Raw genomic sequence first — 14,667 nt, forward strand, 5'->3', positions numbered from 1 at the left:
AGATAAGAGGCGAGGGCGCCCTGCTGCCACATTGCGGGCAGCCCGTCCGGGAAGAAGGTGCAGTGCTGAGGTCCTTCTGGTGTGGAGGGGGAGAGCGCTCAGCACCCAAACAAGCTGATCTAATCACTTTTAAAAATATGAAAGCATGTACCTGGCGGGGGGGCAAGGGCTGCCCAAGCTCCCGGCTGCGCTGGCAGCTTGGACTGATGCCACCCATTGAATTATAGATCCCTGGCACCCTGGCCCCACCAGCTGGCAGGGTGCCACCGGCCCCACGGCAACTCCCTGCCTGTGGCCTTGGTGCATGGGAACAACCCCCGGGCAGCAGGGCCAGCCCTGGGGGGCTCCCTGCAGGCTGGTTGCCCCCTGGGGCTGGCACGGCTGCAGGAGAGCCCTGGCTCTGTGCCTGAGCGCTGACGGTAACAGGGCACGGTGTTACTGGCAGAGGTGTGGGGCGCAAGCGCAGAGGCTGGAGGATGCTCAGGGCTGGTGGAGCTGTTGGCGCTTGCGTGCACAGGCCAGGCTCCCCGGCAATGGCAGCAGCTTTCCTCCTCCATCCCCCTACTCTGCTAGTGACAGGGTGGGAGATGGGAGAGGACTCAGCACTGCTGCCTGCAGGTTTCTGCCCTGTGCCTCAGTTTCCCCTGGGGCTGGCTCAGGGCTAAGCCCCCTGGGGAACTGGCCCCCTGCCTCTGCCTTGGTGGCAGCGCAGCCCCACCACCTACACAGGAGCAACACACAGCTCCCCTGGTACCTCCAGCTGGCCCGCCCCGACAGTGTGCGTCCGTAGGGCCCAGAGTGAACAGCCTGGTCAGGATGGGGGACACCTGGAGACCTGTAGAGCTTGAGTGCTGGGGGGCAGCGGCTCCACTGCAAGGGCTAGGGGTGGGAGAGGCTGTGCGGGAGGGGCTTGATTTGGGAGCTTCTTCCTGCCAGACCCCCAGCACCCTCCACCCCACAGCACCCCACTGCTCTGAGCAGCTCTGCCCGTCCTGCTGCTGGGCCAGCTGGGGTGGCCCTTATGTAAAACACGGAACAGACCCGCTTGTGTAACCTCCTTTATATAATACCCCAAGAAACGCCGTGTGTGCTGGGTAAATCCCGGCTCAGCCAGGCTGATGGTGCGCTGGGGGCACTGGACCCCTCTGCCATGGCCTTTACAACACCCTGCTCCCCCCTCAGCTCCCCCGCTGTGCCCAAAGGGCTGCAGCGCTATGATGGGCTGAGAAGAGTTTGCTGGGTCTCAGGCCCCCAGTGTCACAGGGGCAGTAGCTTCTCCTCCCCCAGCCGAATGAAACCCCACGAAGTCCTGGCCGGAGGCAGCCCCTGAGGCGGGGGGGACGGACGCGCCCCACTGCCACGTCCGCGGGCCGCAGCCAGCTGGCCCAGGCAGGAGGCTGGGGAGGCGCGAGGACGTTGGCCGGCACCTGCGAGCGTGCGCCAGCGCGCCGGGAGTGAGTGGGTTTGTCCTTGGCTGACCCTGGCTGGCGCGGGGAGACGGCAGCGGCTGGGGGGAACCCCCCCAGGAGAGCATCGCAGCCGCCCCCTCACTCGGCCCTGCCAGGCTTGGGCCACGTCCAGGGCTGCTGGCGCCCGCGGAGGCGAGTGGGGACAGATGGCAGCAGACAAAGGGACGGGTGAGAGCGGGATGGACAAAGGGATGGCTGAGCCTTCTGTGCCCCTTCTCGGCACCTCCCTCCGCGGGGTGCTGGCACCCAGCCCCCGTGTCCTGGGTTATGGGGGTGCAGCTGCTCGGAGGGGATGGGAGAGAGAAAGGAGAGACAGGAAGGGAGGGAGAAAGAAAGAAAAAAAGGAAGAAATGAAAGCGGAGGGAAAGGGTGAGGGAAAAGGAGAGAGAAGAAAAAAGGAAAAGGAAAAGAGAGAAAAAGAAAAAAAGAAAAAAGAAAAAGAAAAAAGAAAAAAGAAAAAAGAAAAAGAAAAAGAAAAAGAGAAAAAGAAAAAGAAAAAGAAAAAGAAAGGAAAGCAAAAAGGCAAGAGGGAAAGAGCTGACAGGGAGGAGGGAGAGAAGGAAGGGAAAGCAGAAGGATGGCAGGAGGAAGGAGAATGGAGATGGGGGGCAGGAAGACACCCCAGCTCTGCAGGTGCAGCCAGAGGGTCCCAGGCCTGGTCCCCCATCTGCCATGGGTGGACCCACTGCTCTGCCAGACCCAGTGCCCTGCCTGCCCTAGGCAGCTGCTGCTGCGGGCTACCAGGATCTCCTTGGCACACCGACCCCAGTCCCATGGCATGGCACAGCCCCATGGCACAGCCCCACGGCACCACTCCACGGCACAGCCCCACGGCACGGCACAGGCCCTGGCTGTGGCACAGCCACCCCCCCTGCACAGTCCCACAGCCCACCCCCCAGGCCCCTTAACCCACTCTCCCCACTAAGCCCTGTCTCACCCCCACGCTGACTGCAGGTATCGCTCCCAGTGCTCTGTGGGTATCTCCCACCCCGAGGCTGGGTCTGAGGCCAGGGCTGGGGAGGATGTGGGTTCAAGGCCTCCCCGGGGCCGGCTGCGACCCCAGTGCGGGGGCTGGCGTGGCAGGGGACCCCAGGCCCCAGCTCTTGGTGCCTGCCCGGCTTGGAGCCGCAGCAGCACACCGTGGGGCTTGGAGGTGTCTGTTCCCCCCTCCATGCCTGCAGCCACAGGCCGGAGGGAGCGCCGCGGGCATCTGCCACCCCAGCTGTCCCTTGCCAGCGCGGCACGGAACCGGGCGCCTGGCCAGGATGGCAACTGCGGCCCCGGGAAGGGCACAGCGCTTGCCAGCGCAGGAGGATGGCGGGTGGTGAAGGGGGAGGATGGCAGGTGCTCGCGAGACGAGACGGAGCTCACTCATCTTTTATTCATCAGGCGCCGAACGGTGCAGGGAACCACTCCAGCCCCTTGCCACCCCACCCCTGCACCACAGGACACTGCACTCTGTGCCAGGTCCCTGGTCGAGGCTGCAGGGCTGAGCATGGGGCAACTCGCTTCACCAGTGACGCGGGGCAGGGAAGCCGGCTGGCTCCGGCACACCGCCGGCTCGGCGCACTGCGGGAGAGCCGGGGAAGCCCTGACCTCCCCAAGGTCGCCGGCACATCGATCCAGAGAGCTCCAGCATGCTGAAACCGCCTTGGCTGCTGCCAACAGCGGGGCCAGGCACGGCAATGGTGGGGTCCCCCAGGCAGTGACAGCGCAGGGGATGGGGGGTGGCTGGGGTCACCGCATCCCAATGAGCCCCTTTCCGCCTCTGCTGCTTGCAGCTCTCGGGGGCAGCAACCCAGCCTCTGACCATTCTCGGGTGTCTCATACTCTTGTGCCCTCTCCTCCCAGACCTGCTGGGCTCTGCCAGTCTCACTGTCCTCAGCCTTGGCCTCCTGGACTGGGAGCGGAGAGACACCTGGAGTGGGAGGAGGGTCTGTACATGTCTATCTGTGTGCAGGGGGATTCTCCAGCCCGCCTGCCTGCTGGTGCCCAGCTCTGCGAATGGCAGAGCCCAAATACTGTGCACCCCATCAATCTCTTCAGGACCCTGCTGATAAATATTTGGCGGGGGGGCTGGCAGAGTGGTGCTGCCTGGGGAAATGCCGGCTTCTCCATCTGGAGGGACTGCGCAGACGCTTGGCATGGCCGGCCTGGCACGGCCAGCAGGTGTGCTTGGGATGAAAGCCCTGGCACAGGCTCCCCAGCAGATTGGTGCCATCTGCCTCGCACTGCAGCCAGCGGCGAGGCTGGTGACGGGAGATAAGGGGCTGCCAGGCAGTGGGAGATGCAGATGCTGGCACAGCACGGAGGTCCCTGCCTGCCCCCCCGGTGCTGTCTGCTGGCGGCACACGGCAGTGTGCTGGGGTTGCTGGGAGCGGGATGGCACCCTGGGGCCTGCTGCCTGCTGGCCCTGGGCACCCATCTTCTTCCACTCCACATCGCCCAGGGGGTCTCAGCCACCCGGCACTGCCAGGACAAGCTCACTGCAGCACAGAGCCTTGTCCCCTCTGCCCCACTGAGCACGCCGTCTGCGGGGTCCCTGCCAGCCCCATAACACCCCAAAGGATGCGAGCGGCCAGCACTGACCCCATCCTGCCTTGCCCTGGCTCCTGGAGCCGGGTCAGGATGGGGTCCAGAGATGGGAGGTAGCAGGAAGGGGATGCAGGGATGGGGCGCGAAGAGGGGTGTCCAGGGATGAGGGGGTGCCAGGATGGGGATGCAGGGGTGGAGGCACAAGGGTGAGGGTGCAGGGAGGGGGGCACTAACCCTCCCCAGACTGGCTGCTGCTATCAGGAGCTGCTGGGAGGAACCTCTCTGTAATGCTTCGAAGGTCCTGGCACCATCGACTGGGGAGATTGATTACCATTTTACTGCAATGCTTTTGACTTTCACCAGCGACCTCCGAGCTCCCCCCCAGCCCCCCGCCCCCGCTGCACACCCAGCACCGGGCTGCAGCGCCATCCCCTCCCCCACTGCGGTGTGCACAGCCCAGCCCTGCTCACAGCCAGCACCCATTCTGCACCCAGCCAGCACCCATCCTGCACCCAGCCCTGCTCACAGCCAGCACCCATTCTGCACCCAGCCAGCACCCATCCTGCACCCAGCCCTGCTCACAGCCAGCACCCATCCTGCACCCAGCCAGCACCCATCCTGCACCCAGCCCTGCTCACAGCCAGCACCCATCCTGCACCCAGCCTGCACCTAGCCCTGCTCATAGCCAGCACCCATCCTGCACCCAGCCCTGCTCACAGCCAGCACCCATCCTGCACCCAGCCTGCACCTAGCCCTGCTCATAGCCAGCACCCATCCTGCACCCATCCTGCACCCAGCCCTGCTCACAGCCAGCACCCATCCTGCACCCAGCCTGCACCTAGCCCTGCTCACAGCCAGCACCCATCCTGCACCCAGCCTGCACCTAGCCCTGCTCATAGCCAGCACCCATCCTGCACCCAGCCCTGCTCACAGCCAGCACCCATCCTGCACCCAGCCTGCACCCAGCCAGCACCCATCCTGCACCCATCCTGCACCTAGCCCTGCTCATAGCCAGCACCCATCCTGCACCCAGCCTGCACCTAGCCCTGCTCACAGCCAGCACCCATCCTGCACCCAGCCTGCACCTAGCCCTGCTCATAGCCAGCACCCATCCTGCACCCAGCCCTGCTCACAGCCAGCACCCATCCTGCACCCATCCTGCACCTAGCCCTGCTCATAGCCAGCACCCATCCTGCACCCAGCCCTGCTCACAGCCAGCACCTAGACCTGTACCCAGCCCTGCCCGAAGGGGTACCAGGGGCAGTGGATGTGGGGTAGGGTGCTCCGGGGGCCACTGCTGCACTGCCGAGCGCTGCGGAGCGGATCCAGGCACCCGGTACTTCCCTCCACCCCACGACTGCCCCCTCTGGGCCAGCGGGGCTGGGATGGAGCTTCACTCAAGCTTGGTATCGCTCATGCCTCAGTTTCCCCATGTACACCTGGGGGCACAGAAAGCCAGGTGGGTCTTCCCAGGCAGAGGGACGAGGGCAAGAAAGAGCCAAGAAGCAGAGTTAGCCCTTGGTATCAGTCCAGAGGGGCTGGGAGCTCAGCGACCCCCAGGCTGCCCCCAACCTCAGGTGGGAGAGCAGAGACGGGGGGCTCTTCCACCGCCTCCCCTCTTTGGCGTTGCCAGAGCAGCGGATGGGAAATTGTGCTGACACCAGCAAAATGGGTCGGGCGTAGGCGGGGGAGCTGAGAGCCCACGTGCTCTGGCCTGATAACCGGGGGGCTGCGGGGAGCTGGAGCTGCCTGACCAGGGGGACCCCGCGCAGGCGAGATTTCCCCCAACCTCCTCCTACTCAGGCCCCTTTGGGGCTGGGGGTGCTGCGGGGGGCTGGCTGCAGGCTGAGGTGTGCAGAAGAGGAGAGCGTGCTGAAGTGAACTGCAGCGAGCAGGCAGCATGCTGGGCAGGGAGGAGGCAAGCAAGCGTGGGGATGTGGGGATGCCCAGCACACCCCGAGCAGTGCCGTCGCTTGGCCATAATGAGCAGGGTCCCATTGGCGTGGTAGCTGCCCCAATGTCCCTTCCTGCCTCAGTTTCCCCACTGACACGGCAAGCCAGATAAGCCCTTGACAGCCACAGGCCCACGGAAGTGCTCACTGTGGGCTGGAGCCGGGAGAAGACTGAGCACCTGCCCCAGCGCAGCACCCAGCGCCCTGCAGCACCCGCGGCGTCCCACCCCCGCGCAACGGGTGCTGCTGTCCCGTCCCAGTCCCCCTTAACCAGAGCAGAGAGCGACCTTAACAGGGAAAGTGAGAGGCTGCCAGGCCTTATCAGAGAGTATTTACAGCCGCTGTGTTCCCAATTAGACAGTCAGGTGACTGCGGCTGCTGGGGACCCAGACGCCGGGGTCAAGGTCGTGGGGGGGCGGGCAGGCACCTCCCTGGAGACACCCGCTGGCTGCAGCATGGCCAGGGAACCCGCTGGCAGGGGCACCCCAATACAGCACGCCAAGCAGCAGAGGGGCCCCCATCATGGCTGCTGTGGAGCGCTTGCTCTCTGCTGTCAGCGTGGCCACTGTAGGGCTCCCAGTCCAGCAAGGGGGTGCTCCCAGTCTAGCCCAGTACAGGGTACACCCAGCCCAGCATGACACTATATCTACAGCCAAGCTGGACGACGGTGCCCCCAGTCCAGACTACTATGCAGCACCCCCATCCCAGCCAGTATGGGATACCCCCAGCATGTCATGCAGCACCCCAGTTAAGCCCAGTACCCCACCTCAGTTCAGCCCAGCGTGGCCATGTCTCAGTTCAGTACACACCACCTCCCCACCCTGCTCAGCAGCCACGGCCACATCCTGCACAGGACACCGACATCCCCACCCCAGCCAGCACCCAGGGCACCCCATCCCCAGCACAGCACCCACCATTCCCAGTGCACCACTGGGAAAAGCAACACCAGGCCCCATTGGGCCCTATCCTGCCCCCAAGTGAGCCATGTGTGCAGGCACAGGCTTACAGCACCAGCACCATGTGTGTGCACATGCTGGGAGACACAGCTGGGCAGGCAGGACGGCTGCATATGCGTGTGTGACTGTGCATGTGTGCCCTCTGCCCCGATCGCCCATGTCCCCCACCTGCCCCTGGGCCCTGGGGCAGGATCTGGCTGTGGCAGAGGCCATGTCCTGCTTCTCCCCAAAGCCACGAGGGCCTGGCGGTCCTTCCCAGCGCCCTGCCCAGGACATGCAGCTCCCTGGGGAGTGGGGCGGTTGCATGCCCGCCGTGCCTCAGTTTCCCCAGTGACCCCACTGTATCCCACAGCTACCCATGCCCACTGTGATTCACAGCGCTGGCACTCCCTTTGTTGGGATTGCCAGCACTATGGTGTTGTCCATGGTGTCACCATCCGGTGTCAGGCAAGGAGCCACCAGCCCCACGCTCCCCCTGCTGTGGTGCCAAGGGGGACAGGTTCACAGGGTCCAGGGGTACGGCTGGGGGGCACCACTCAGGGCTGCAGGTGCACACAGGGGGTTGTCGCCAGGAGGGACTGATGTCCTCGTCCCTGCACCCCTGGACAGCCTGGCCTAGCCATGGGGGGGCCGTGAGCCTCTTGAGTGCCCCTCGGGGCTGCACATCGCAGACCCCCCTGCCCCTGCATCACCCCTGTAAAACCAAGCCCTGCCCTCACCCGCAGGGATCATGCAGCACCTCTCTGGGCTCCTCGCCTGCCTGGGGGTGCAGGGGAATGTCGGGGTCCATGGGGGACCCCAGCTGCCAGGAGGGTGTCTGTGCCGGCATGTCACCAGGCGGGGATGGCAAACCTGCCTGGATAAAATAAGATCTGACTTGAGCTACTATGAGCTTCCCCTTCCTGACATGCGAGGAGGTGACGTGAGTCAGCAGCGAGGATGATGGCTTAGGGACCTAATCCTCTGAGCCTGGAAACAGCTGTCTGCCCTGCCTGCTGTGCCTCAGTTTCCCCCTTTCCATCACCAAGGCTTCAAGAACTGGTCTGACTCTCCCTGCTTGCTGTACCGAAACCAACCCAATTCTCCCAGCAGGTCTGTGGGACCCCTGGGCAGGCAAAGGGCAGGGGAGCAGCATCTCCTCAGTCCACATCAAGAACTGCTGGGGTTTGTCCCCACTGGCATTATTGCTGTCCCCTCCCCAGCCGGCCTCAGCCACTCCTGTCCTCGCTTTGGTCACTTGCTGGGCGAGGGGCCGGGACCGCAGCCCACGGCAAACTGGCACTGCTGGACTGGTCCCAGCTCCAGCCCTCGCTGGATGCGCCAGGAACGGGCTGTCCCTTCCCTGCCCACGCCACCCACCTGCTCCTCACCAGGCTGCTGGCACAGGCAGCCACGTCACACAGGCGTGGGATGCGGGGTTAACCTCCCACAAGATGCCCTCCCCAGGGATGCCCAGAGCCAGGAGCATCCTCAGGGACTGCTCGCCTCCTCCTCTCCTTGGCACATGCCTCCTGGGGCAGCCAGGATCCATGGGCAGGGTGGGGGGCACCCGCTTGGACAGCAATTTGGAGGAAGGGGAGCACTGAGCTCCTCTTTGCGAGGTCTGCAACAGGAAACGTGTCCCCGAGTGGTGTTCCTGAGCCAGAGCAGGGGCTGGGGCAGACATTGAGGGGGACGGGAAAGCTGGAACAACCCCATTTCCCAGGCAGCTGGCTCTGGCGGGGACAAACCCCGGCTCTGTGGCACGGGTGGACGAGCACTCACCTCTCTCGCGGACGAAGTAAGCCAGGTAGAGGTCGAGCTCCTTGACGGAGACACTGATGTGGTGGGGCTGGACACAGAGGATGGGGTTGGTGCATTGGCCTGACTTGACCAGGCGCTCACCATCGGTGCTCTCCAGCGGGATCCCTTTGAAGAGGATGACCATGACAAGGTCCAGCCGCCACACCTTGTCTGCCTGCCGCAGGCAGTCAATGCGGCGCATCTTCCCCTTCTGGTCAGGGTTGGAGAGGACACAGCACGAGGGCTTCTTGCCCGTGATGGAAAGCACGAAATCCTCGCGGCACTCGGGCCGGATGTCCTTGCGCAGCTTGGCCAGGAGGCGCGAGGCCCATTTCTGCTTCACCTCCGGCTTCTCGCTCAGCAGCTCATCCTTCACTGCCCTCTCCTCATCCTTTGTCATCCTCTTCTCATGCTTCTTGAAGTACTTGCGCTTGCGGGCTTGCAGGTTGAACCAGGTGTAGGCAAAGGCGCGGACGTGGGGGAGCAGCGCCTCGATGAAGGGGTGGAACTCATCCTGCAGGAGCAGAAGGACAGGCGGTCACTCCCGGCCAAGGCCCCCAAACCCACCCCAGGACAGCTGAGGAGCCTGCGGGGACCTGCTGGGACATACCTGCTGCGCTGCATCCCAGCGCAACCAGGAAGAAGAGCTGTGGCACAGGCACATGCTCAGCAGCGATGAAAAACCCCTCCCCATGCAGGGGGATACCCCCCATCCCGGTAGCCCCCCATAAATCCCACCGGCTGCAGTGTTCCCAGGTCAGCAGCCTGGTGGGGGTGGCTGGAGGCAGTGGCACGGTGGAAGGGCAGGTGCTTGCATGAGGCATGCTGCCTCGGCAGCACCCGGACCCTCTCCCCTTCCCACCCACACGTGCCAAGATCTGCTCCCGACAGGCACAGAAATCCCACCTGACACTGCGCCTGCCGGAGCTGCCGTGCTGGTGCCAGGCACTGCCAGACCGCAGCACCCAAGGAACGGGTTCCCCACAGCCCCAGCATCCCGGCTGCTCCCACACGGACAGCAAGTGCCTTGAACCTCTCCGCTCCCTTCAGACCAACGGGAAACTCCCCCAGTTTGCCCCAGTTGCGGCCAGCCCGGCAGCTGGCACTCAGCCTGATGCACAAGGCGTGCTCTGACTGTCTTTTTCCATCTGGTGAGTGCTGCTGGATGAGTCTGGCCCCAAAAGAAAACAAGGAAAATGCATCCTCCTCCTCGGCCCCTCCTTCCCGCATCCCATTTTTTTTTTCTTTCCCCACTTCGGAAAAGCAGTGCCTCCAGGCTGGGGGGCCCACACATCCCCGTGGGACAGAGAGGTGTCAGGACCCCTCCCGGCAGGGAGCAGCATGGTTTGGAAAATGGCAGGGAGGGGGCCAAGCATCCTTATGCATCGCCAGGGCGGCAGCAAGCTGGTCCTCGAAGGCCAAATCCTGCCCAAATCCATCAGGATTTGGCCCAAAGGGTTCCTCATGGTGGATGACGATGTGGAGGAGGAAGGAGCCCAGCATGGCGCCCCAGTCCTGTGAGAGGGAGCCAGGGCCAGGCGGGGGTGGCTGGTGGCAGCCCCAGTTCACGGGGTTGTGCTCGGGTCTGGGTCACCCCCCAGCAGGGAGGGTGCCAAGGGCAGGCGCAGCTCCAGGGAGGGACCCAGGAGGTGGTGGTGGCAGGAGCCGCGGGAGGATTCAGCCCCAGCAGTGGGATGGGGCGAGCAGCTCCAGAGATGATGGCTGGTCCCATTCATCCCAGAGCAGCGGGGCCACTCCCTGGCCCAAGCAGCCCTGTCCCAAAGTGACCCTGCTTGGAGGGAAGCGTCCCCTGAAGAAGGCTCCCAGAAGGGACCAGCCCCATATGGACCCTGCTAACTCCCGCTTGGCCCCAAGTCCAGTACAGGCCTCATTAACTCCAAAACAGCTCCTGCACAGCCCCTAAGAAACCCCAAATTCATTCCCCTGGCATGAACCCTGCTAACAGCCAGCGCAGGTGCCCCAGGACAGCACCTGGTGTCCCCCGCACAGACCCCACTGTGACCCAGCACAGACACCCCAGCACAGACCCCACTGTCCCCTGAACCCCGCACAGATGCCAATAACTGCCGGCACCAATGACCAGCACAGCCCCACTAACCCCTCAAAAGTCCCCCAAGCACAGACCTCATTATTTGCCAACACAGACCCATCACCCAGACACAGCCCCTGCTCTGGACCCAGATTCACCAAAGCTCCGACCCCACAGGCGTCCTCCCATGCTCCACAAGGGACAGGGAACCCACCCTTGCTGGCAAAGCCATTCCCACCTGTGGGGACCCAGCCGTGCCAAGGGACCCATCCTGACCCTGGGGATCCAGCCCTGCCTGGTGGAACCGTCCCCATTGGCTGTGCCCAGGGCAGATGCAGCCCCTGGGGGCTGCAGGGTCTGGTTCCCTCCCCAGCAGCAGTCACTAATTCAGTGCAGCTGGGCAGGGGCTGGGCATGTGTCTTAAATCAGGGAAGGTCAAAGAAAAGTAAGACAGGAGCTGAAAAAAGCAGCAGTGAGTTTCAAAAACAATACTTGGCTGGGGTGGTGGGCAGCTGATCTTCCTTGGTGGCCGATTATTCAAACGAGCCCTACAAATTGCTGCCATCCCCCGGCCCCACCACCCTCCGCAGGCAGCCGGCAGCAGGGCTGTCTGCAGGGCTGGTGGGGGACGCTGTGCCATTGTCCCCATCCCTGCCCTCCCACGAGGCAGTGCCACCCCAGGCACTGCTGCAGGGAGGTTGGGCAAGAACCAGGTTACCCTTGTTGGGACAGGGATATGGGACCCTCGCTGCAAGGGCCAGGGGATGCTCAGTGCCCTGCCACAGGGTGGCAAGGGCGAGCCCCAGTTTTTGTGGGGCTCTGAGCTGGCTTCCCCCCCGCCTCCTGGTGCCAAGGTTGTTCAGATCCCACTTGGCTCCACGTCCGGGAATCCTCCAAAAACCCATTGCATGCAGAAGCCCCTATGGCCCTTGGTGCCCCTGAAGTGATCACGGACATCCTCCGCCTCCCCGGGATTATGGTGGGATGGGAGCTGCACTGAAAGCCGATCAGCCCCTCGCCAACTTTCCCTCCCGCCCAGCTTATCCCACGGCTGAGATGCCACATGGAGTTAAGCCGCTTTAGCGGGGCCAGGCAAGGGCGGCTGGGGGGCACCAGGACAGCCCGTCGGACGGGTGGGATGGCTGCAGCTGGGTAAGCTAGAGGACTGGGGACCGTCCCTGTGTCCGGCACCCCAAATGCTGCTGGCATCATGCAGCCAGTGAGCCCCTCAGCCAGGCACACCGCCCCGGCTGACACCAGCCAGCCTCATGTCCAGCTCCACTTCAGAAAGCAAAAGCAGGGATGCCATTTCTGTCTGTCCCTGTCTCTGATCCCTGCCAGCTCCCCCACTCCAGCCAGCAGCAGGGAGTGCCGGCAAAGGGCTGGTTAAGTGTTTCTGCTGCTGTTTTTCCTTTGCGGGGCTGGGAAGCAGAGACGTGCTGCAATACCCCAGACGAGGCTGTTCCCGGGGCATTTCCGGATGGGAATCTGGCAGCAGAGCCTGTGCTTGGGCTCCATCCAGCCTGGGCTTGTAAAGCCCCATGACCCGGGGAAGAGCACGCCTGCATTGGGGTGCTGCCAGCCCCAGCATGGGGCCCCCCTCACACCCCCCTTCCAGGGACTGGTGGAGCACTGACTTTCCACACCAGATGCTGTGAGGGGAAACTGAGGCATGGGTCAAGCCCAGCTCTGTCCTGGTGTCAGTCCTGCTGTGGCCCAGGGAGCGGAAGGAGCGACACTCTGCGTGCTGCCAGGCACACCATGCCAGGATCAGCTCCTCCGGCAGCCTGGGCTTTAGCAGTGCCAGCGCCCTGCGGGGCACAGCCAAGGCACTGCCTCTCCTCATGCTCCTGCCTGTCCTCACAGGCTCAGCCGGCGCTGGGGCTCTGCACCCCGGCTGCTCGGCCGTGGTGGGTGCTTTCCACCCTGGCTATGGTGGGGGATGCTCGGTGCCATACAGTGACACAGCCCCGGGCATGGGCACCATGTCTGGGCACCACAGCACGGACTGGCTGGGCCTCCAAGCATCCTCCACTCAAGCGCTTTGTCCAAACAGGTTGGACTCAACAAAACACTCTGAATTTTCCAATTAAAAAATGTTTCCTCAGGAAATTCCCGAGCCGTTTTCATGGAGGGGGGAACGTAGAGGAGGAGGAGGGAAACAGGAAGGGACAGTCACCCCTGCAGGGGGTTTTGCTTCCCACCAGCACGCCCCCAGCCCCGGGGAGGAGCAGGGATGCCATCTCCCACTGCAGGTAGGGAGTGATGCCAGGCAACCTCGCTGCATCCCGGCCCTGCAGGGACCACACAGGGTTTATTTTGTGAAAGGATGCTCAGCTTCCCCACCAGCCAGCCACACACCTCCAAACTGCTGCCAGCGCTCACAGCCGCCGCTCCAGCCAGGTCCCGCTCCCCGCGGACACGCGAGCCCAGGCAGGGGCTGGCAAGTTCGGTGCTAGCCGCCATGCCCCCACGGGAAGGCTTGGCAGTGGAGAGATTCCGGTAATCCTGAAAATCTCAAAATCCCAGCACCCAAATGGGGCACGGCAATGACTTGCTCCTCGCCCCAGTCTCGGTTTTCCCTCGCTGGAGCCCGCGGGCACACTCGGCACAGATGAAACGCTCTCATGCAGCCCCAGCAAAGCCTCCAGTAGCCTCTTTTAACTGTTCACCGAAGCGGCTTTTGGTAATAAGTTAACCTGGTAATGAGACCTGTTGCTGAGACAGATGCAAATGACTGGGAAGTGCTCATTAGAGGGGATGGAAGGAGGCACTTAGGCCCTGAAAAGCACCCAGGCCTTCCCAGGGCTGGCCCTGCATGGTGTTACAGACCATTTTACAATAATTGCTCCAGAGGAGGAAACCTATTTGGATTCATCATAAAGTATTTATTAACAAGAGCTTATTCATAATTTTTGCTCTTCACCGGCATGGCGCAGCCAGGTTTCTCGGTGTGCTTGGTAAGTCCTAACGAGGCTTCCCTGGCGCTACTGAGCGGCACCACCATACCAGAGGAGGGAAACTGAGGCACGCCGGGCGTGGGGCAGTGGGAGGGAGTGCAGCGGCAGCTGAAGCTCCTGGGAAAGCAGCTGGTGATTGTACGAGCTGTGCTGGCCTCACCTGCGCACAGCCGGCCCTGTGCCGGAGCTGCCCATGGGGCAGAAGCTGTCACAGCCACGCTCACCCCCAGCTCCTGGCAGCAGCTGCTGAGCTGGGGGGGACGACGACCCAACCCTGCACTTGCAAAACCCCTCTTGCAGCCTATGCTGGGGCACGGAGCCCCAGTGCCCGGGGCAGCCCCGCCGGCACTGCTGGTGCAGGCAGAGGTGAAGGCAGGACACGGTGAAACCTCCCCACAGCTCCTCACCACAGCCTCCAAAGCTTTTCTTTCCCCCAGAGCCAACAGCATCCTCCAGCCAACATCCGTGCACGGCTCAGGACCGTGTATGGGCTGGACCGTACCCACAGCGTGCTCCGGATGCGGCCACCCTGTTGAGGGGTCAGCCTGGATGGACGCAAAGCCAGAAAGGGGATCTCACACTTCATTTGCTGCCTCGATGCTCAGCCCCACTCAGGATGGGACCAGGAGGCAGCAGATGGGCTAATAAAGCACCCAGTGGTCACCACATGCCTGGGACCGTGGTGGCCCTGGACCTCTTGACAAGCCGTCCTGTGCTCCCCATACACAGGGCTGCCCAAAACCGCCCTGCTGGGTCCTTTGAACCATCCCAGAGCAGACGGGTCCCTGCCATGCCATGGGCACTGCCAGCACCCCATGCCGGCCCGGTGCCCACCTGCCTGCGCCTACATGCCGGGGCAGGAGGCGATGCCGGTGCTCGCCCTCGCAGGTGGTGCGGCTGCGAGCGGGGGCGTGGGGAGCGCGCCGAGGCCACCGCCGCAGGTCATGCGAGGCCGCGGCAGAC

The 14,667-nt window shown here is 63.6% G+C and overlaps 1 protein-coding gene across 4 annotated transcripts in view; it reads right to left on the reverse strand.

Annotated features, from left to right (window-relative positions):
• NFIC (nuclear factor I C) overlaps positions 1-14,667 on the reverse strand; it is a 46,152-nt gene that overhangs the window by 17,218 nt on the left and 14,267 nt on the right. For all 4 annotated transcript variants that reach the window (XM_065652717.1, XM_065652716.1, XM_065652719.1 and 1 more), the window contains exon 2: positions 8,677-9,208. In XM_065652717.1, the coding sequence (XP_065508789.1) occupies positions 8,677-9,208 (532 nt within the window). The remainder of the gene's footprint in view (positions 1-8,676; positions 9,209-14,667) is intronic.

The sequence above is a fragment of the Caloenas nicobarica genome, chromosome 27 (genome assembly GCF_036013445.1).
Source record: "Caloenas nicobarica isolate bCalNic1 chromosome 27, bCalNic1.hap1, whole genome shotgun sequence".
Taxonomy (NCBI): domain Eukaryota; kingdom Metazoa; phylum Chordata; class Aves; order Columbiformes; family Columbidae; genus Caloenas; species Caloenas nicobarica.